This window comes from Struthio camelus, chromosome 2 (assembly GCF_040807025.1).
Source record: "Struthio camelus isolate bStrCam1 chromosome 2, bStrCam1.hap1, whole genome shotgun sequence".
NCBI classification, from domain to species: domain Eukaryota; kingdom Metazoa; phylum Chordata; class Aves; order Struthioniformes; family Struthionidae; genus Struthio; species Struthio camelus.
Window position 1 is genome coordinate 29,403,213 of NC_090943.1, and position 21,982 is coordinate 29,425,194.

The 21,982-nt window shown below is 54.6% G+C and overlaps 1 protein-coding gene and 1 long non-coding RNA gene across 3 annotated transcripts in view; one reads left to right on the forward strand and one right to left on the reverse strand.

Moving 5' to 3' along the window:
* The window catches only part of LOC104143668 (uncharacterized), a 44,015-nt gene extending 28,069 nt beyond the window's left edge, over positions 1 to 15,946 (reverse strand). The window contains exon 1 of one of the 2 annotated variants that reach the window (XR_011139616.1): positions 15,724 to 15,946. This is a non-coding gene — a long non-coding RNA (uncharacterized lncRNA). Of the gene's footprint in view, positions 1 to 8,651; positions 8,847 to 15,723 lie in introns of those variants that run through there. The other variant, XR_693941.2, reaches the window with a different exon arrangement.
* On the forward strand, positions 9,890 to 14,978 carry DLX6 (distal-less homeobox 6). The gene is made up of 3 exons (XM_068934915.1): positions 9,890 to 10,620; positions 11,716 to 11,909; positions 13,819 to 14,978. Exons 1-3 carry the CDS (start codon positions 10,248 to 10,250, stop codon positions 14,068 to 14,070), a joined length of 819 nt encoding a protein of 272 aa, XP_068791016.1. The 5' UTR covers positions 9,890 to 10,247; the 3' UTR covers positions 14,071 to 14,978.
* Positions 15,947 to 21,982: the final 6,036 nt, after the last annotated feature.

A 21,982-nucleotide genomic window follows, 5' to 3' on the forward strand; every position in this document is an offset into this window, starting at 1 on the left:
AGGAGAACCACTCCCAACTCGGTTTAATAAATATTTGAAGTTTAGATCACTGTCCTAAAAACGATAGAAAACTTCTTTTACCCACAAGCCACAGGCGAAAGAGAAAAAGTACGAAGAAACAAAGTAAGAAGCATTTTCCTGAAACCTTATATAAATGTATATAAAAATATATATAACTAAAAAGAACCCTTGCTTTAAACTTTATTTTAAACACTGTGAAGTCCGTGAAACACTTTCTGCCCGCTTTTGCCTAGGGCAGCACGCAGGCCATTTGATTTATTTTCATTTTTCAAAGGAAAGGAGAAAGCTGTATTATTAATAGTAGTGGTAGTATAATTCCATTCTTAAACCTTGAAAGACCCTTGTAAACAATCGGCTCCTTCTCCCAGCCCAGTTCCCACTGCTGCTTAGTAATGACTGGAAGATTAATGACGCTTTTTCAGCAACACCTGTCTTTTTAAGCTGTCGACACAACCAATTAATACTTTTAATTACCATTACAAGGAAACTAACCAGAACCTTTCTGATTTGATTTGACCGCTGAATTTTATCTCCTCTGAAACGAAGCAGCCACGACGTGAGGTAGGACGGCTGAGGGAGGGGCTGTTTGCTTCTGTTTGTTTGTTTTGGCTTGGGGCTTTCTTTAAAGGGTGGGGGAATTATCTCTTTGGGGGAGATTTTGTTTTCGGTTTATTGTGGGTCGCTTTCCCCCGCGCCTTTGGAAATAGTTTGCCATGACTTTGGAGAAGAAGAAAATAAAAGCGCTTGCGAACATGATCTCGGGGCACGCAAGTCTCCCAACTCTTCGAAAACCAGCCTGTCGCACCGGCGGCCGCCGTGCCAAAAGGAAACGCGGAGGAAAAGGCTGGAAAGGAGCAAACAGCCTGGTAGACAAAAGTTGCCATAGAGAGAATTAGTGCGCGGGGCCCGATCCGACTCGTACTGCACTCAGGGCAGTTTTTACTAGTTACTTCAACGAAAAAGTGAGTATCCTGCAGACAGAGCCGGAAAGGTCTGCGTAAGCGCCGAGGACCAGCACCCAGGCGGGGCGCGGCGCGACGGCTGCCCCCGAGGAGGCGGGCGGCGGCCTCGGTGCCCGCACAACGCCGGCGCTGCCGCCGCCGCCAGCCTGGCGTTCAGCACGCGAGATGCGAGCTTTGCTTGCGTTTGCAGGCTGGATTATGACCGCGTTACACCCCGGTTTATCCGGAGGTCTCACGTCTTCGTATGGCATTTAAATAACCCGACAGCGGAGCAGGCGATAGGGAGAAAACTGTAACAGAAAATGTATTTACCGTTCAAGAGCCACGGGTGCCAATAAAGTTCACAGGTCGCTGTGCTGCCCGGGCTCAGTCTTCTCGCGCGCACGCCGGCCCCGGCAGGGCGCGATCCCCCTTCGCCAAAGATCCCCTTTTAGCGCGCCGACATGAAGTTGGGATCTGCGGGTCCGGCTTCTCCCTACCCAGCCCGCCACCCTCCGCTGCACCCCCTCTGAACCAGGACAGGTCCTAAGTGCGGAGAAAGGGGGCCGTCCAGCCCTGACCTTCTACCGGGGGGATTTGAAAGGACATGACCAAACCTTGTCCCCACAAGGTATGTTTGCCAGGGCAGTGGGCAGCAGCCTGCGGAAATAAAGTTGTGTCTTCCAACTCCGGACGTTTAACTGTGGCCCATCCTAAAGCGGACTTTTCCCTCTCTTCCCAGCCCCCAGCTATGACATGTGCATTACTGGGAATTTCTGTGATCGAAAATTAGGAACTAGGAACCATAAAGTGGTGGGGGTCCGTCTATTAAAGATCCTGCACTATTATTTTTCTGATCTCCTTTGTGCTATCTTCCATATTCCCCGGGCCTCGGAGAGTTATGTCATAAAGGCGACGTCCCACGTTAAAACAATATGAATTCGCGGATGGATCCTGAATATGAATGAGGTATGGGGTCGTATGACTGCTTTTAAGCTGTACTTCTCCGAATATGGCTTTAATTAAATGTCTTCCGGCTCTGAAAGATTACATGTTGTGCAAAATATATCCTAGCATGAAATTTACTTCCACGATACGAAATTAGGTTACTTATAAATGTCTTCATTTAAAAAAGAAAATCGCTTCTCCCCGTTCTGGTTTCTGTTTTGCTGAAAAGAGAGCTCCAGCGAGGAAAGAGGGTTGGGATAATATATTTATAGAGGCACGTGTAACAAAACCTGCCAGAAGCGGAGTGGGTGAGGGCTGCTTTCTCAAATGCAGACAATTCACAAAACAGGCAAGTTAATCCAGACCTGATTTGTTTCAGATCCAGCTGTCAGAACCCTGGGATACCTCCCGCGTCTCACGCCGCAGATCCTGAGGATCTTCTCACCGCCTCCCCCGCCCCAGCCCCTTCCCGCTGCATTTATGCGGTGCCAAAGAGGCTCTTGGGGAGCCGGGGGGCTGTGGTGTCAGGACAAACAGGTGGAGAAAGGTGACGCTCTCCACTCGCAATAATAATAATAATAATAATAATAATTCGTGGCGTGTGGAGGTAGAGGATAGCGGCGCGTTGAGTATGCGATAATTAATCGGGGAAGGCAGTTTCACTAGAGTGAAATCGCGTTCGGTGTCGAGAGCTTTACCTCCCCGGCCGGCAGGTACACACGGAATTCAAGTTGCTAAAGGCGATGTTCTCTTTGGCTGTTTCTTTTATGCACTCAGATATGGGATCTCGCTTAGACGAGTTTCTATAGAGAGATCAGATAATGGATCCCTCCGGATTACCTTTCTAAATTAACTTTTAGCTTTGTTTTTATAGTCTGTTGAGACCCTGACGAAAGAGGCTATAGCTAGATACAGAGATGAGATAAACGTATAAGGCAATCTCGTTACATGGGAATGAGTGAAGAACTCTCCTTGCAATCTACTCTAGATAACGAGGCTGCCTGAAGGAACAAGTAAAGCCGAGATATTTACTTCTTCTCCTATTAAATAAACCTCAATAACTGCATTGACTTTGCGCAGTGTTTACTACATTTCCATTCAATGGTTGGATAAATGCATCCCTAAAGGTAGAGTAAATAATTGCACTGATCTCAACAAGGGAAACGTGTAGGCATTTGTAGTGTACTAAAAATAAACGAAGGCGAAACAGACTGAAGAGAGGACATCACGCTCGTTTGCTGCAATTAAAGCCTCGGCTTTCACTCTCCAGAATGCGAGATTTCCCAAACGCAGCCGGGCTGACGCACTCCCTGTGCATTTTAATAGGACCCGTGCAGCCGTACGGAGGCAGGGAGGTAGCGGCGGCTGGACCCGGGAAGGTAGCGCTCGGGAGGGCTCAGCACGGCGTTTGGCTCGGGGAGAGACCGGCCGCTACCGCAGGAGAAATTGCAGCCTCTCTCCTGACTTAAAAGAGCCTCGAGTTTCCATTCGCCTCTGAGCCCTTCCAAGCCGAGCACTTAAGAGTCTTTCGGGTTTTATTTTAATTGGACGGCGTCTTCTTTTTCTGCCAGTGGAAGGACTTTTTCTTGTTGTTGTTTTTTCTTTCATTTGAAAAGAAAACAAAACAACAAAAGCCTCCGCTAAAACCAACATTTCTATTTCAGCAGCACCCGAGCGGGTGGGGACGCATGCCAAGTAAAAACCCCACAGCAGAGGTCTGCAAACCTCAGGCTGGAATCGGAGAGGCCCCTCCTGCCCCGAAGGGGGGAGGCGTCCCCGGTCCCACGTCGCGCAGAGACGGCCGCGGTCACGCGTCCGCCCGCGGAGGGGCGAGGAGGGCAGGACAGAGGCACGGACTGTTCGCCGGGGTCCTGCGTGCTGGGGACAGGGTCCCCATGCGCACAGGGGGCAGGAGACCTGTCCCCGGCCTTTGGCCAGGTCCGTGAGAGAGGGCGAGCGGCCAGGACCTCTTCCCCCCGCGCCAGGCCGCCCTGCGCCGCGCTGCGCCCCTCTCCGCGGGTCCTCGCCGCACGGCAGGCGCGGCGTGAGCGCCGTGCCGGCCGCAGGGGTCCCGTCCCCCGGCCAAGGCAGGGACTCGCCTAAAGCTTAATTCCATTTTAAAGCAGATTTTCTCCCTCCACCCTCGCCCCATCAGGGAAAGCAACCAACGACAACAACAAAACAAAACATTAACCAAACAAAAAGCCCCAACCTCCGACCCTCTGCAGAGCCACACATTGAATGAATCTGGCTGTAAGGTTTTAATTACAGCGGAGGCTTCGCTACAAATCTGTACAAGAGACAGTGGCTGGTTCCCTCTGGATCTCTCCCCTTCTGACTCCTATTATTTTGACCCACGCTACAATATAGAAAACGGCGTGTGTGATCCATCTGCGAGGCTGGGCTGGGGTTTACCCCCCCCCCCGCCTCCCTGCCACTTCCTTCACTCGCGGTATGGAAAGCCATTGACGCCTGCCTGTCTGTTATAATGTTAGTGGGTTGAAATCCAGAGGAGCCTCCGCTCCGCTCTTGCTCTTGCACTGGCAGCGCTCAAATTCCCCAGCCTCTCCTTAAAATAGCTTGCTTCCAGCTTGAGGAGGTGACCTCCTTTTGCGGGAGCCTTTGCTCACCACTCAGCTGCTATTAAGACGATGGCAATATGACATGCTGGCAGAAAGAAAGGAGGCCATGTGTTTTGGGGTAAACAGGCTGGAGAGACTGGGGAAAAAATGCTATCAGCAGAGGCAAGGCGAGATAATCTGTTGTAGCCTCCCTCTCCCCGGTAGCCGTAACTAACGCGGGCAGAGCCGCGCCGCCCGGGCGGGCGGTAGCGGGAAGCCCCCGTGCGCACCCGCGTGGCGCGGCCGCGGGCGCGGGGCGGCGCGCAAGTTTCGCGGCCGTCGGAGCCCTGCCGCCGCGCTGCCGACGGGAGAGACGGGAGAGGTCCCGTGCCTCTGCGGAGGGAGCCTCTCCGCAAAAATGTATCCGCAGCGGGTCGCCGCCAGGAGGAATATTCTTTAGCTTTCCACATTTCTAGATATTTTTTCCCCAGCACTTCACAGGAGACCCCCAACTCTTTTCCGAAAGACTTTCTATTACCTCGGTTTCTCATAAACTGTCCTTTCTGTTGCTATCAGGAGATCAGATAGTAATCTTTGTCTCCTCCACCTCAACTTTTCGCTGCCCCGTTTAAAAATCGTGTCGCAAGACCTGCCTCATGCATGTACACAGGCTTCCCGCAGAAAAACACACACAATAATGTCACTCCTGAAATAAGTTCCTCTCCGACTTTTCCATCCATCCTGGTCGGCGTAGGACGGAAATCACTCTCCCCGACTCTGATGTGAAATGAGGGAAAGGGGGGATATACTCCCAAAGCGCAGGGAGCAGCACTCAGCCCCTGCGCCCTCCTTCCGTGGGCAATACCCCAACAGGCTTTGGGAGCTTCAGCTGACGAATGCTATCAGCTATCATCCCTGCTCCCCTCCCCCTGCCAACAAGCAAAGAGACCCAAAAGAGGGAATCCGTTTGCAAAGCCCATCCGTACAAATACCAGAGCAGGACATCATGCGAAGGAGGGGATGAGAAATGAAATGGGAATGTTTGTTTTCCCCTGTTGTTATTGTTGAATGCACGAATGAATGGATGAATGGAACAGAAGGTGCTTCGAGGCATATAGGAAGCCTCCGGCCGCTTATATTAACTTCCCATTATACCCTAAAAATAGAACCCCGTTTCCTGTTGTTCGTCAGCTCCTTGTAACTGTTGTGTCTGTTGTGCGACATCTTTCGAGTCACAAATGTGATTTTAAACCACACACACACACACACACACACACACACACACTTTGTCTTTTACAAGTATTAGCCACAAACATCATTAAAACGAAGTGATTTAACGTGACATGACTACCAGTAGCACGGTGTCACCCAGTCCTGGGACAGCCACTAGCCCGGTGCGCAGTGCCACGCCGCCCGCCCGTGACTGCGGCAGCGGAGCGGGGGGAGCACCCGGGGTGCCAAGGGCTGCGCTGCTCCAGGAGCTTGCAGCGAGCCGGGGGGGGCAGGGGGCGACTCTAACCCCCTCGGGCTACCCAGGCCTCAGGGCCCCCTAGGAGTGAGGGTGACCTGCCCAGAGGGCAGCCGGCCCCGCGCGGGGGATGCGCGGGCAGGGCGCGGGGGATGCGCGCAGGGCGCACCCGCAGCACCTCGGCCACGGCTGCAGCTGGGGACTCGCGACCGGCAGCGCGCAGCGCTGGCACCGGCCCGGCAGCCTCCCTCGGGAGCGCGGGTCCGGACCGGCAAGGAGCAGCGGGAGCGGGCCGGGAGCTGGCTGGCGACGCGCGGCTGCTGCCCCCGGGGCGCTCCCGGTGCGGGCCGGGCAGCTGGCGGGGGGCTATTGCCACAGGCCCCGCTGGCGCGGCGGGCAGACCCCAACCCCCTCTGGCCCCTTGCCACGGTGCGCCCAGCTCCCGGCCCTGAGAGACCGTCCCGCCGTGGGCTCCCGCGGTCGCCCCTCCGCGACCCACTCGCGATTTGCTGCCTGTTCGCTGTCGGACGCAGGGGACAGGGCGGCGCGGGGTGCCCGCCTCCGCGACTCGTTCCTGACCCCGGCAATGAGCACCCCACTGCCCCCTGCGCCTGCAAGCCTATTTGTTCAGGTCTAATTTCTTCAGAGCGAGGCCAGTAACGGAGCTCAGCTGGCCAGCGAGCCCGCCCGGCGGGGGCGCGGGCACGGCAGCACGGGCCGGACCCGGGCTGACCCCGAGCCGCTGGGCAGCAGTGGGCCTTCCTCTGCCCCCCGGCCCGCCAGGAAAGCGTGGGCCTCAGCTCCTGCGTTTCCCTCGGAGGACAAACGCCACCTACACCTGCCACCTCTTCCAAAGCAAGCTCAGGCCTCCCATCCTCTCCCCGTTGCCCTCTTTCCCCCGCGCCCGGCCCCCACCCGCCATCTCCTCCACAGCCCCGTGCAGTTACAGCGTGGGGGCTCGGCGGCGGGCACACAGCACACTAAGGATCTGTACACGCAGGGAGCCGAGCCGAGCCGGGCCGAGCCGAGCCGGGCCGCACCACCAGCCCCGCCGGCGAGCTGCCCCCTCCCCGAAGGCGCGGCCCCTTCGTGCAGGGGGCACGGGAAAGAAAGAAAAGAAAACAATAAATATTGACAAGCAGCGTGACTCCTTGCAGTCGAGTCATTAACATCGACCAATCAACGGCAGCTCCATACCGAGAGATTTGCCTAATTAAATCGGGGGAAATTATCGGTGTGAGGCTTGATGGAGTCAACTGGCCCGAAGACACGTAGGGGTCTCCGGGAACCGCTCAGAGCCAAGCGCCCGGCGCCCCTGCGCTCCCCGAGCGCTTCCCCGCGGCGAGGCACCGTCCGTGCGCGCTGCCGCCCGCGCGGGGGCCGCCGCCGCCCGCCGCCTCCGCCGGGCCGCCCGCTCCGCACCCACCCGCGCGGGCCTGTCCCGCGTGCGACACGCGCGCCCGCTCGCCCCGGGCGTTTAATTCATCATCTGAGATGCGACACAGATACACATTTAACGCCGTTTGCTGCCTATCGAAGGAAGCAGCTCCTTCAGACTCTCCGTGCCTTTTCTTCTTCCCCTTTCTGTTTAAAGTTTCCTGACTCAGACGCCTTATTCCCTTCTCCAAAGCGACTTCTAGATTTTATTTCGAATCAGTCCCAACTCCTGCCCAACTTTCCCCCATTCCCGTGTTAGCATCCATCATGCAGCAGGAATTCCTTCGAAATAAAAAGCAACGTGTTGCAAATACTCCTTAGTCCATTTTCAGATATCTTTTGTTATGCATGCTCTTGCCGTTGGAGAAAATGCTAGTATGTGCACCTGCGAAAAAACACCTTCATGATGTTAAAAGCAAGCTGGAGGGTATAAAGCAATAAAACTGCCAAATGTACCTGTTCCTACTGCGTACATTACCTACAACCTCTGAATAAAGAGTCCCAGTAGGAATAGCAGGCTGGAGTAAGAATGCTCTCGCCTTTTTCCCCTTCTCTTCCCCTTTCTCTATATTTTTATTCATTGTAGATTGGTAAACGCCTGGATCGGGTTACCCTTTCGCGTGTTAAAGTGGAACTCTTGTTAAAAGAAGGAGAACAAGGCAAGACACTTACAAGTGCATTCAGAGTTACTGAACCGACTCCACAGGCTCAAGAAGTGAAACACCGATGAGAGCGTGGGGAAGGGGGGCATAAAACATCCCAGCCGCCCTAGGGGGGAAAAAAAAAAAAGACCTCTCCTATGCCGCTGCCATGCAGCGGCTGCAGGGGCAGCGCCGCGGGAGTTCGGGCTCCGCCGCGACCCGGCGCGGCGCAGCGCGGCTCGCCCCCGCCTGCCCGGCGCAGCAGGCACCCGCCGCCGCCGCCGCCCGCCGCGCCCGCCCGGGCTGCGGGCAACCACGCAGCAAAGCCAAGGAAGGAAAGGAAAGGGAAAAAAAACCAGAATGAAAATAATAGACACTAAATATTTCCAAAAGCGATGCGTTGAAAAAAAAATTGCAAAATCTAGAAACAAATCCTCTGGAAATGTCGCCTTGAGAGGCAGTGTCAGGACCTGTGCGTGGTTTGGGGATGTCTCTGGGTTAGGAGGGATTTTGCAGGCGGCTGCCGCTGGTGCCGGTGTTGGTTTTCAAAGCCCGAAGCCTCCAGCCCATTTCCCCGTCTACAGAAACTTTCGCATTTCCCTAGGCTTAGTGAGTTCCGCCGGGTCCTTCCTACCTCAGTCCTCTCCGGTGGGGTCTGTCTCTGGAGTTCATGCATAGCTGGACGCGAGGAGATTTAAGCAAGGGAAAGAGGGGGAAAAAAAGGAGAGAGAGCGAGAGAGAGAGAGAGAAGAGAGAGAGAGAGAGAGAGATCCTCCGCGGTGCTGGATCAAACTTAATGTCTTTCCCCAGTCCATCTTTGAAAGAGAAGTGGTAATACCACCTGGATGTTCGGATATAAATCCCCTTGCAAATAATAAATGGATTAATAATAACAAGGTATGAAGTTCTTTTTATAGAAAAAAGGAGAGAATTGAAACTAAATGCGGCAGTTAGACAACCATTTTGATAAGAGGATAATTGAGGCGACACTGGTGTATAATTAGAGGATAATTTATGCTATATCCACTTTTATTCCACCTCCCAAAATAAACCCAGTCCATAATCATTACAGGCAAATTGTTCTGAATTTTATAGCAGCAATTTGAACAAAGTACTGCAGTTAATCATGGGAGATTTTTGTGTATTCCTGATTAGAAGTCTAATTGCCTCCTTCCAGAAAGTAAAAATAACTGTAAAACGACTCTATTTTTATCATTAACAATGTTGACAATAAAATAAAATCAACTGGAATTGTAATCTAAAGACAAATTTAGGACGAAGGCACTTTTCCTTGGGTAGTTTATATTGTAATCAAGATTTGCCAAACCACTAACCGCATGTATCATTTGCATATATTTGAAAGCATTACAGTAGCTGCTGTTTTCAGTAGGAAAAAATGCACTGCTGTCACTTCTCCAAAGCCTTCGCTCCCAGCCGCGGCGGCCGCTCCTCCGACGGCGCGGAAAGCACCGCCCGCCTCCCAGACACCGCGCGCGGCCTCCTCCTGGCGCGCTTCCCCGGCCCCTGCGCCGCCGCGCAGCGAGGAAGGGGAAGGGGGGCACGCGGGGCCGGCGCACCTGGAGCCGGCCGGCCGGAGCCGGGGCATGGAGGTGACACAGGCCGGGGATGCACATGACACGGGGACGCGGAGGCCTGCGCGCGCGCGCGCGTGCGCCCCCAGGGCGCGTCCACGCCTCGCTCCGCGCGGCGCGCGCGCGCGCGCACGGGAAGGGGGGGCGGAGGTGGTGGCGCGCCACGGCGTGCGCGCGCGCGCCGCCGGGGCCCCCGCGCGAGACGCCACAGCAGCTGCCGCGGCGGGGCGGTGACGTCAGGGGTTGAGTGACCAATGGGGAGGCGCTGCCCTTTGGAGACGAACCATTCGACTTGTGGCGTCGCTGCCTCCAGTCGAGGCGCCGGAGCCCAACTTTCGCAGAATCCACCTTAAAATCGCTGCCTTAAACTCCGCCAGCCCCCAAAAAAAACACACAAGTTGGGGATGAAGGGGAAGAGAGGCGAAAAAAACCGCCGGGAGTAGTCCTCCCACCCCGCACACAGCCCTCCCCTTCTCCCCTCCCTCAGTTAACAAGGCCCCTCTCACTACTGCTCCTTAAAAAAATAACCGCCACCTCCAACGGTGCCGCGCCGGGTAACGGGCGCTACGGTGGCTGGGCAGAGAGGCAGCGCGCGGGGGGCGAGCCGGAGAGCGCCGCTCTCTCCCTCCCAAACTTTGATGATGACCATGACTACGATGGCTGACGGGTTGGAAGCGACAGACTCCTCCAAATCCGCCTTCATGGAGTTCGGGCAGCAGCAGCCGCCGCCGCAGCCGCCGCCGCCGCCGCCGCCGCCGCCGCCCCACTCCCAGCAGAGCTCGCCGGCCATGGCCGGCGCGCACTACCCGCTGCACTGCCTGCACTCCGCCGCCGGCTCGCACCCGCACCACCAGCACCACCACCACAGCTCGCCCTACTCCGGCAGCGCCGGCTCCTACAACCACCGCTCGCTGGCCGCCTACCCCTACGTGAGCCACTCGCAGCACAGCCCTTACCTCCAGTCCTACCACAACAGCAGCGCGGCCAGCCAGACGCGGGCGGACGATGCAGGTGAGCGCGGGCCGCTTTCTTATCGCTTCTCCCCCCGCGGCCGCCGGGCCGGCCGCCAGCCTGCCTCCGCTCTGCCACCCGCGTGGATTTGCATAATGCTGCGCTCCCCTCCGCCGGGCCCGCTGCCCCCTGCCCCGCCGCCCCGCGCCGTCCTTGGCCGGGCAGCCCGGCGCCCCCCGCCCGCCGCCGCCGCCGCCGCCGCCGGCTCGGCGCTGCCCGCCCGGCCGCCCGGCGCGGGGGGCTCCGCGGGGCGCAGCCCGCCGCTCGCCCCCGCCGTGCCCGCGGGGAGGCACTTCGCCCCGTCTCGGGTGTGCTTGTTCGGGTGTGCGGCCGCCCAGAGTCGCCGAGCGAGGGCCTAGCGCTCGGGGAACCCGCGCCGGGAGCCGGCGAGCGGGGCCGCGGGAGGCGCCCGGGGCCGGCAGCCGCTGCCCCGCTCCCGCCGCCGCCGCCGGGCACCGGCCCCGGCCCCGGCCCCGGCCCCGCTCGGCTCCCCTTTGTTACCCCGCGCGAAGCGCCCGGCTTGAGGCAAAATTCCTGCTAACACCTGAGGAGTGAAAGTTTCCAGGCGAGTGGGTCGCATTCCGATTTGGGGCCGTCTGATTTATGTATTTTTCGCAGGGAGCTGATCATTTGTGTGTTTTCATCCGACGGGGGAAGGCAGAGGGGGAGGGGGGAGAAAAGCATTGTTAAAAGTCTCGGACCGGTGATTCACTGACCACCAAACTGGCGACACGAAGTCAATTAGCTGTGTAAAACCTGGATGGCCATGGAACCAGTAATCCCTTCATTAAGCCAGCGCTGAGTTTCATTTTTTTATTTTTCAATTTTCCCGAGGGAAACGCAGCGTGTCCACTCTGCCCGGACAGTTATTTTTCTCCTGGTAGTTTCTAAGAAGAGCCGTATATTGCGGTGTGCCTTTAAGGAGCCTGAGCGTGTGTGCCAGCACGCGGTAGCGATGGTATTGAAACGGCGTTGTGGCCAGGCTGCGGGGATTTTCGGAGCATTCACGACCAAAATGCCCACGTTAAATAGCTAAGGAGGGTGTGCAGCGTTCTCTGCGAGGGTGGTATTTCAACTGTGTTGTTTTGCTTGCAGATCAGCAAAAAACAACAGTGATTGAAAACGGTGAAATCAGATTCAATGGAAAAGGGAAAAAGATTCGGAAGCCTCGAACCATTTATTCTAGTCTACAACTTCAGGCTTTAAATCATCGCTTTCAGCAGACTCAGTACCTGGCACTTCCAGAGAGAGCTGAACTGGCAGCTTCATTAGGACTTACCCAGACACAGGTAATTACTGGGAATCCCAAATCACTGAAATCCTGCTCGAGCGATAAAGGCCAAGCAAAGTACGATGGTCCCTAGCCGTTTTGGCCTCTGTACAGGAACGGTAGAAAAGGTAACGCACACGGTCCCATATCTAATGTGATAGAACTTGTCTAACGCACGACAGAGAAAACGGTCTACTGCTGAAATAACTGAACGTGCCTTTCCCTCAGCCGTCTGGTGAGCAAATGCTCCCTTTTGATGTCACAAATAAAATTTTTAAGTTGCCTATATTTTCGGATGAGAATAATTCCAGCACCAACATGCAGTTGCCCCACTGTGAAAAGGAGAACAAAACAAAGGCAAGGAATCTTTGGGCCTGATGTAGAGCTAAAAGAAAAGAAAAGCCAGATCGTAGCAACCTACAGGTAGAGAGAAAGGAAGAACACGTTAGGAAATACCTGTAAAATCAATAGTTAATTCGCCCTGGATGACTAACGCAAATGCAGTGGTTACCCTTGGGCAAAATGTACAAAAGGTGATAATAGATCTGAAGATCAAAGACAGCCATGTACAAAATTATAGCAGGTTAAGCCATAGTTAAGTGTGGTTGGAGTAGCTGTGCCGTTCTGCTAATTTAAGCTTGAAAGACACATGAGGCATTACAGACTTCCCAAGCTGGGGTTTGTGGAGAAGCGCATGGATAGATGGGATCGATTTGGGTAAAATGTAATCATGTGAATTCACAAATAATTTCAGTATTTTATCACTGTCATTGATAACAGTAGCTTCCAGCCAGCAATTTTTAAATATTCAGCAAACATTAATCATAGAAATAGAGCTGATGGTAAAGCAAATGGGATTTTAGTATATTTAGCGTGCACGCTCTGTCTCTCTTCTGCATTCTCTCTCTCTCTTTCTCATACATAGATTTAGGGACCCGATCCTGAAAATGCAGACAGACAAGCAGTCCTGCTTGTGTCCTAACATTACATCTGCGAAGTTTGCAAGGTCAAATAAACACTTGGGAGCTGGGTTTTTTTTTCATTTACTTGATTTTAAGCTTCAGTTAAGGTGCACACACACACACACACACACACACACATATATATATATATATAGTCTTTATATAATAATTCTGATTTGCCAGAGCGGGCCCGATCCTTGCATACCTTATCAAGTGCAGACTCCCTCCCTGGGAACTTTACTGGATTAAGGACAGCAGGATGAGACCAAAAGCAACCTTGATAGTCAATTACTCTCCGAGAAAAGAGGATTTTCATTTCTTTAAAAAAGATTTTTAAAATAAAGTCATAGTCCTGGTTCTATCATGCTTCCTCCCTATCACATAAATGAGGACTACTTGATCATGCATGTTTTTGGATGCACAATTTCTTTGTAAGATGCCCTTTGTTTATTGGCTCCTGTCTTCTGGCACAAAATCATATGATTGCCTGTGTTTGACAACACTTAGTCCAAATGATCAAATGACCTCCAAAATTCTGAATGAGGCACACGCATTAATGTGTGCGCGCGCACACGTGCACACACACACACACACACGCGCGCGCACACACACACACACACACACGCACGCACACACACACTTGTGTGTGTGAAGCAGGAAAGCCCAGAACATACATTCTGTTTCAGCCTGATCAATCTGGCCTGCCCAGGAAGAATAACGCTCCACGTTAAAACCTGCATCTCGCTTTCCAGCTCCGTTCTTCCTCTCCTGGTTTCTCCAGTTATATCCAGAGCCTGAGAACAGCAGTAGGTAACCCTCCTCCTCCCTCTCCCTATCCCCAACTTGACATCTGAATCGTGTGGACGTTCAAGACCCTCGCTAAAGTGCAACCACAGCCCTCAGGGTCTTTCCTGATGTGCCCTGGATGCTTGCAGCGGCCTAATATTTGCTGCATTTTGATTACAGGTGAAGATCTGGTTTCAGAACAAACGCTCCAAATTTAAGAAACTGCTGAAGCAGGGCAGCAACCCCCACGAGAGTGACCCTCTGCCTGGCTCCGCTGCCCTGTCCCCTCGCTCTCCAGCTCTGCCTCCAGTCTGGGACGTTTCAGCTTCTGCCAAGGGAGTCAATATGCCTCCCAACAGCTACATGCCTGGCTATTCTCACTGGTATTCTTCTCCACATCAAGACACAATGCAGAGACCACAAATGATGTGAATTGTCCAAGAGAAATAATCTCGCAAGAACGCCTCGTCTCGACATGGCAAAAAGTTCCCCTGCTTTGCCAAGCCATGCCAGCTAACAGGCTCTGTGTGAACTTGTAGATGCGGCAAGGAGACAGAGTGGCTTTATTTTATTTTATTTTTTTTAAGTAACCTCAGCGATTGATCTCGAACAGAAAGACACAATTTTCATTCTGGCGCACAGAAGACACTTCTCTTTAGGATATTTTCATTTGGACTCCAAGGCACCAGCCTCTTTCTCTGTGGAGTATACGTCAAAACAAACTTTTTACAGACTTTGCCCACAAGAAGAACCTGAGTCTACAATGGCAGCCGTTTTTACTTGTTTAATGACCTAAAGACATTACATGATGAAAGAGAGACTAGACTCCTTCATTTTTATTCACCAAATCCAGACTGGGGAAAAAATTAAATGAGAGAAGGGATAAAAAATGAAGAGGAAAAAATGAGAACTGGTTGAAAATGAAAATATACTGTAAGATTAGAACATTACCACGAAGCAAAAACTGCATGCTTTATCAAAATGGAATGGGCTGCAGCTCAGAAGAAACCACTGTCTCTCCCGCAAAGAAACCCCCCTCACACACACTCACTCACTCACGCTTGCACACTCGCACACACTCGCGTGCACACACACAGACACACACACACACACAGCCCCCCTGGAAACGAGCAGGAAAGACAGAAGGAGCAATCCGCAAAAACACCCGCCGCCTATGTCTTGGAAAGGTTCAGTGCTTGATTGACGGCATTCTCACTCACTAAGCTAGAGGGACCTTTCTCCCGAGCAACCTTTCTGTATATATTGTTGAATTTTAGTTGTATATATACTTTGTATGTTTTTGTCTTCTTTCATATATAGAGTAAAAGCCACAAAACGTCCGCGTGTCTCGTATTTCTCTACGCCTTAACAGATCCCCACCTCCCCCCCGTTCACCCCCAAGTTCTCTGCAGCCAGCTAGAAACTGTCTCCCCGCTTGCTCGGCACGGAGGGACACCGCTAACAGAGCCTTTAGCATACGTCTAAGAGCAAAGCCAGGAAAGCGGAGGGGGGGGGGAGCAGATGCATTGGTTAGTTTTTAACAACTACGACTAAGACAGGAGCTATCAAGACCGCAAAGATAATACTAGAAGAAGTTTCTAATCACCCGGCTATTTCTGCTGTAATTTCACGGCTCCGCTGGTCGCTTAAGCTGAGATTTTTCTCCGAGTAAAGCTCAGAGCTCTGCCTTTCTTCGGAGGTTTGGAGAATAAAAAATATTAAGAAAGGAGGCGCCCTCCTTTGTTTTTAAATAGCAGACAATGAAAGCTGAGGAATGTTTTGCAAAGCCTTGAAAGGTGCCTAGGTATACAATACGCTGTCCAGCGAACTCTAGCCTTCCTAGCTTGTGGAAAGCACAGCAAATACTGAAAATGAAAAGCCCTTTCCTCATCCAAGCTGGGTGCCCCATACTGTGAGAATTAATGGCTAGAGACCTGGGCATCCTTCAAATTATGAACCTTGAAACCACTGAGCCATTTATCAGAAGTCAATAGAGATCCTCAGAGTGCTCCATATAATGACAGCTACATACAGTCGTGCAAAAGGACAGTCACTATAATTAGACACAAAGCAAAGACTACTTACCAATATACCAGTTTTTTGGGGGGTGTTTTTTTGTTTTTTTTTGAGCAACTTCCACGCTCAGTCAGTCTTCAGAGTGGTTTAAAACCGATCAGTCTTGTCATTTTCTACCATTCGTATTGTTACATTAGGAAAAATGTTTTCTTTTCTTTTTTTCCCCTTCCCACTGTGAAACTTTGGGTTCAGAGCTCCCCAGGATCAATTCTGAACAAAGCCTCCAGCTGCAGTGCCATCCAATTTGAAGCAGACATTGGGGACAATTTAAGGTTTTTATCCACAAGAAGGTTTTTTTCCATTCTCTTAAATGCAGCCATAATTAGAGTAATTTTTCATGTAGCCCGCTGATTACAGCGTTTTTACCGTCAAAGATAATTACCTGTAATTTTCTTCCACTTTTAATACTAAAAAGCCATCTTTATTTAGATTCAGGAACAGGAAAGGCGAAACAAAAGAGGAAAATTATTCTGTTATTCATACACAAATTGCAGAGACGTAGGGCCTAAAATTGAAAATTAACCAAAATTATAATGCTGAAAAGAATGGAAGAGGCTTCAGAAGTACAGCTGGTAGTGGGGCTCACTGAATTATTCAAATGACACTGGAGAGAAAGCTACCATACATTTAAACCAACAGCATTTTGCATGTGTGCGTGTGTGAGTGAGCGTGTGTGTATCTTTCAGCGAAATCTCGTTTGCACGCACATCCTGGCCTTTCCGCGAGTGCGCGCCAGCCCGCGCTGCGCGCTGCGGGCTGCCGAGGTGAGCGCGGGGCTCCGGCCCCGGGGAGAGCCTTGACCGGCGGCTCCGGCCCCCACAGGCCCCGCGGGGCCCCGCAGCCCCTTAAGCCCTTGCTGCAGCCCCCTGACAGCCCCAGGGGACCCCTCGGGTGCCCTCCTGGCGGCTGGCTGGAGGCGGGGAGCGGGGGAGGGGGTTTTGTTCCCGTGTGTTTTCGGGTTCCTGCTTGCTGGGCCGCAGCTAAGCGTGCCCGCGCCCCCGCTACAGCAGGGATGCGGCGCAGAAACCTGCGGGTGCCCCCCCCCCCGCGGCTCATTACGAGGATAGGCTTAAATAGACCCCAGACAACAAACAAACGCACAGACAAACACACAAACAACCCCAGTTAGCCTAATGTAGTTAGAGAAGTTGACACAAGCAGGCCTCTCCAAGAGCAATACGGGGAGCAAATGACAGCCAAGACAGAGCCATCTCCCACTCACACGGCCGCCGCCAAAGGAGACTTTCATGAAACAGCGTCATCTATAGATAGACTAAGCACAATTCCCTGCTTTTCGCTTCTCGTGGGGCTTCCTCGAAACCTGCCTCCACGGAGCTGTTAGCAGCTCGTCAGGGAGAGTCTGCCCGCGCCGCGCCGCGCGGAAACACGCCGCAAGGCGCAGCGGCCCCGCCGGCGCGGAGCCCCCCGCCGCCACCGCGTCGCCGGCCCGGCGCGACCCGGCACGGCACGGCACGGCACGGCACGGCGGGGCCCGGGCGCCTCGGCCGCAGCAGCCGCGCTGCCCCGCCGGCACCGCTGGGCACGACGCGGAAGGGCTCGCGCTGCCGCTCCGCGGGGTGAGGGGCCGAGGCCGCCCGCAACGCGCCGCGCCGCGCAGGGAAAGTCCGGGACGGGAGAGGTCGCGTGGGCTGCTCCGCCAGCGGCGGAGCCCGGCGCGCCGCGGCGGAGCCCCGCGCCGCCCCCCCCCTGCGCGCCCCCGGCCCCACCGCCGCCCCCGCCCGCCGTCCTCGGAGCGCGGAGAGGTGCGGAGCGGAGCGGAGCGGAGCTGTCAGTCTGCCGAGTCGTGGCCGACCCGGGAGGGAGAAACGGCCAGCGCAAAAGTGACCGCGAAAGTGGGAAAAGAGAAAAGATGAAGTGCGCCTCGAAGGAAGGCAAGAAATAGTCGTAAACCAACCCCAGACCAAACCGAACCGAACCGAACCAAAAAACTTACCCCCAGTGAAATTCTGTTAAGCAAGGATCGGGATCTAGAAATCTATACTGAACAGAAGCAGTGTAGAATATTTTTCTGAGTCTCAGGGCAGAAGCTCTTTCTCTATATTCTTGGTTGAGTGAGCACATCCAGGTGTGAAATTGTTTGCACACCCCAGCACCTCTTATATTGCCAGCAAAATTAGCTGTTATTACTGTCACTGTTTAGTGATGGTTAGCTTGATAAAAAAAACTGCTGTAATCAAGACCTGGCGCATCTTTGCAAATTACAGATAATTGTAAACGTCCAGATTATGATAATAGCATCCTAATCCAGCCTGCAATATAATTATTACAGAGTGTTACATCTGAAACTGTCCAGTAGGGCTAATTCAGCCATTATTTAGACCCTATTTTTGCACTGCAAATGGGTTGCTGAGTTGAAAATGTACGATTGTAATTTCACGGGGCACTCAATGAGTAATGGTATAGGGAGAGAAAAATACAAAAGTGAAATGTGAACAGTAGCGATCAAATCAAACTCCGAAGGACAAAAGACTGTTTGATTCATAGGGAATGAGAAGAGCGGGAATTAAGAAAATAGCAAATCAGTGGTCTGCAGCGTTACGTGTCCAAACCTCCAAGACTGCGAGTCTGATGTGTATGCAGGGCTGATGCTCTAGGCTAACGCCTGAATCATTCCGCCTCTCGGCTCGGCTCTTCCCGGCAGTATTTCCCCGGGTACCCGCAGATCCCTGTGCTCCCCACCCAGTCCCAAAGCGGGCTCGGTGCTGCTGTTCGCCTCCTCTCAGGTGACTGAACGTCACTTGCGGGGATGAAGCCTCGGGCGCCCCGTAACCGGGCGGGGGAGCGCCCCGGGGCCGGGCGGTGCGGGAGCGGGGCGGGAGAGGGCTGGCGGGCGCCCTCCGCGGCGGGCTGCGGAGCCCAGGCCTTCCCCGCTCCCGCGCACCCGGCGGACAGTCGTCAGGAGTCCTTAAGGAAATTATCGCAGAACCGTCTTAATTGTAATTAATTAAACAAAAGAGCCTGGCTAACAGGACTGCCTGCAGCTAGCGAGGTTTAACTCATCGGGCTAGTTTGCTGTAGACTCCTGATTAGCTTTTATTAACCCCGGACACGGCATACACAAACCTGCTTCATTTTTAATGGGCCAAATCATCAAAGCGCGGCTCCTGCCCGCGCCGGCAGGCTGGGCCGAGCCGCTTGAAACGGCCCCGTGCGGGCGGTGCGCGCCGCGCTGGCCCCGCGGGCGCGGGCGGGGCAGCGCCCCGGGCCGCGGGGGGCGCAGCCGGGCCGCGGCTCTCCGCTTGCCGGCCTCCCTGCGCTGCAGCCCCCCTTGGCAGCGCGCAGCCTTGCTCTGCGCCTTGTTGTTCACGGGCATCAATAAAAACAGTGCGAAGAAAGGGAAAGGACGGATCAGTGGATACCGCGAGGCGAAAGCCTATAACATGCATTATATGGTGCATATCGAGGGGACTGTAAAGATTTCCTGGAATCGAGGGCCAGCACCGCAGTCAGGCAGACGATGCCGCCAGCGTGTATGGAGCCAGGTCAGGATCTGGCCCGGCGAGGCTCGCCGATCGCTGCTGCAAAGCGCGGGCTGAGGTTTAGGAAACCTCTCCGGGACTGCCGCCGGGCAGGCATCCGCGGGAGGAGGCCTTGGAGCCATCCCCGGGCTCCTCCTTGCCAAGTGCTGAATCAGGCGCAGTCTGTGGCCGCGACCGGCTCCCCCAGGTCCTCACCTGAAGGGAAATAAGGACTCCTGGTGAGGGGCCCTGGGAGTTTTTCCTGTGGCCTTACAGGTCGAGTGGTGTGGAGAGTGTACACACAGACGCTCAGAGCGTGTGTGTGTGTCGGGTTTTATCAGTCAGGTCTGTATTTCTGGCAGATAAGCCACTGTTTATCCTTCTAAATCGCATGTAAAAAGACGCACCGCAGAACAAAGAGCAGCAACATTTAATTGATGTAACACAGAATCTCCCTAAAAAGTGTGTGAGAGAGAGGCTTAATGTAAACTCTGCAGTTCCTATTTTCACGGCTCTTGTCTGACCTATAAAACAGGTTATTACATTACTGCAGGCAGCCGCTCAAAAGGCTGAAAGCAAGAAGAGGGGTTTCTCTCCCCCTCCACCCCGACTTTCCTGAAGTAATAGATCTCCTTTCTGTAATCCACAACTGAACCACCTAAAGTCTGTCAGTCGCAAAATTGCGTGGTAGAAATCTTTAATCGATACCACATGTGCGATGCACGTTTATGATATACTCCTGCCGTCCGCGCTGCCAGCTCGGGAATGGGGAACGTCTGGAGGCCTGTGCGCAGGCAGCGCGCACCGCGGGGGAATTTATTGGGAAGATCGAGGGGAGTAAGAGGGCGAAAGAAATGCCTGATGAGCGGGCTGGCTTGACGTGGTGACAGGTTGGAGGGGGATGTTTTCCCCTGGGGAGGAGGGGGAGGGAAACTGAGTAGCTTTCCGAGGAAACAGCCCTCCCCCGGATGGAGGCTTTTCTTTGCTGAGCGGTGCAGAGATGCCCGGGCAGAGTGCAGCGGGGCTTCTCTTCAGGAGAAGGTTTTCATTCGGTGTCCATAGATGGGACTGGCCGGGACTGGCTCTCTGGCTCTCTATGAGTGTGTGTGTGCGCGCGTGTGTGTGTGTGTGTGTGTGTGTGCACGTGTATATGTGTGCTGGGTGTGCGCCCAGTCCGGGGGTGAGCGCAGCAGCTGGGTGGATCTGCTGCGGATGGGAAAGCTCCAGGGGTGCAGGGGGTGTCAGGAGCCCTTGGTCTGGGGCAGCTGGGGCTGCAGGCTGCTGTATGTGTGTGCGTGTGTGTGTGTGTGTGTGTGTGTGTGTGTGTCAGGCCCTGTGGCTCAGCCCTGGAGCCGCTCGGCACCCACAGGAATGTGGTTCCTCTCGGCTCCCCGAGCTGCCCCGGCTCCACATGGAAGTGGCCGCCAGGGAAAGAGAAGGGAGGGGAAGAGAGAGAGGGAGAGAGAGAGAAAGAAAGGAAAAAAAAAAAAAAGCCCAGAGCCAGCAGTCCACCGAGCCCAAACCAAGCGTCAGACAAAGGACAGTTCATCCCATCCCTCACCCGGGGAGCCGGGGGGAGGCCTGGATAAGCCAGGCTCCCTCCGGCTTCCCCCTGGAGCCCCGGGGTGCATCCTGCGATGCGTCGAGCAGGGGGACAGGCGCCGCGGAGTGTGGGCGGGGGGAGGAGGGGGGGCACGGGGAACAGGAGCATCCCCATCGGCCCGGGGCTTTCCCGAGGTGGCGGGTGGCTGTAGCCCCTCGAGCGCAGCCCGAGCGCGGCGCCGAGGACGGTGCTCCCCCCCACCCCCCCGGCCGGGAGCCCCGGCGAGGGGCATTTCCTAACAGGGCACCGCTACCCTCTCCTCCGATCGAGCTGTCCCCGAGCTGCACGGCACCACCCCGAGCCGGGAGGAAGAGGAGAAACCCTCCTCGCATCGGAAGAAATTAAACACGGAGCCGGACAGACATGGAAAGCAAGCCGAACTGACTCGGCCGGCTCTGAGGGGGGACCGGTGCCAGACCCCAGGCTCACAGGCCAGCGCCGGCCGTGCAAATTCCCCTCGCTGCCCCGCATCCTGCCTGCCAGCATCCAGCTGCCCCCGGAGCTGTTCCTACGCTGTCCGCCTGAGAGCCCTCCCTGCCTCTGCAGGTTACAATAACCAAACAGCCCTGAGGCAGCTCTTCAAAGAAACGGGTGGGTGGACCAACCTGGGAAATAGACTTCCACCTCATGTGTCCAAACCCTTCTACAAAGGAAAGGAATCGTGGGGAGGGCGAATGTATTATTGTAGGTTCAAAAAGGAAAAAAAAAAAAAAAAGCTTCTTTAGAGCAAAACGAGGAAAAGAACAGAAAAAAATGAAAAGGTCGGGCTTTTTCCACGAGGTGGAAGTTCGCGAGAGAGACAAAGCCGATCTTTTCAGCAGCTCCAAAGAGTCACGGAAACTCCCTGCAACCTTACAAGTGCAATCAGCAGGAACCGGTCCACAGAGCGGCTTAGAAACACGGGCGGCAGCGCAGGGCAGAGCGCGGGGAGCCGCGAGGCCGCGCAGCGCGCAGCGCGGCAGCCCCGCGGGCAGGGGCGGCCGCCGGGCACCGGGCGCCGGGGGGAGCGAGGGGCAGCCCCCGCCGCCGTGTCTGCGGCACCCACACCCCCCTCCCCAGCGTCCAGGGAGAAGTTTTACCGAACAAACTGGTCTATTGTACTGCGAGTCATTTACCAACCCCCAAACCTGTTACAAAACAGCAACCCTGAGTTTCTTTCTTTGAGGAAAACACACGCGCACGCACA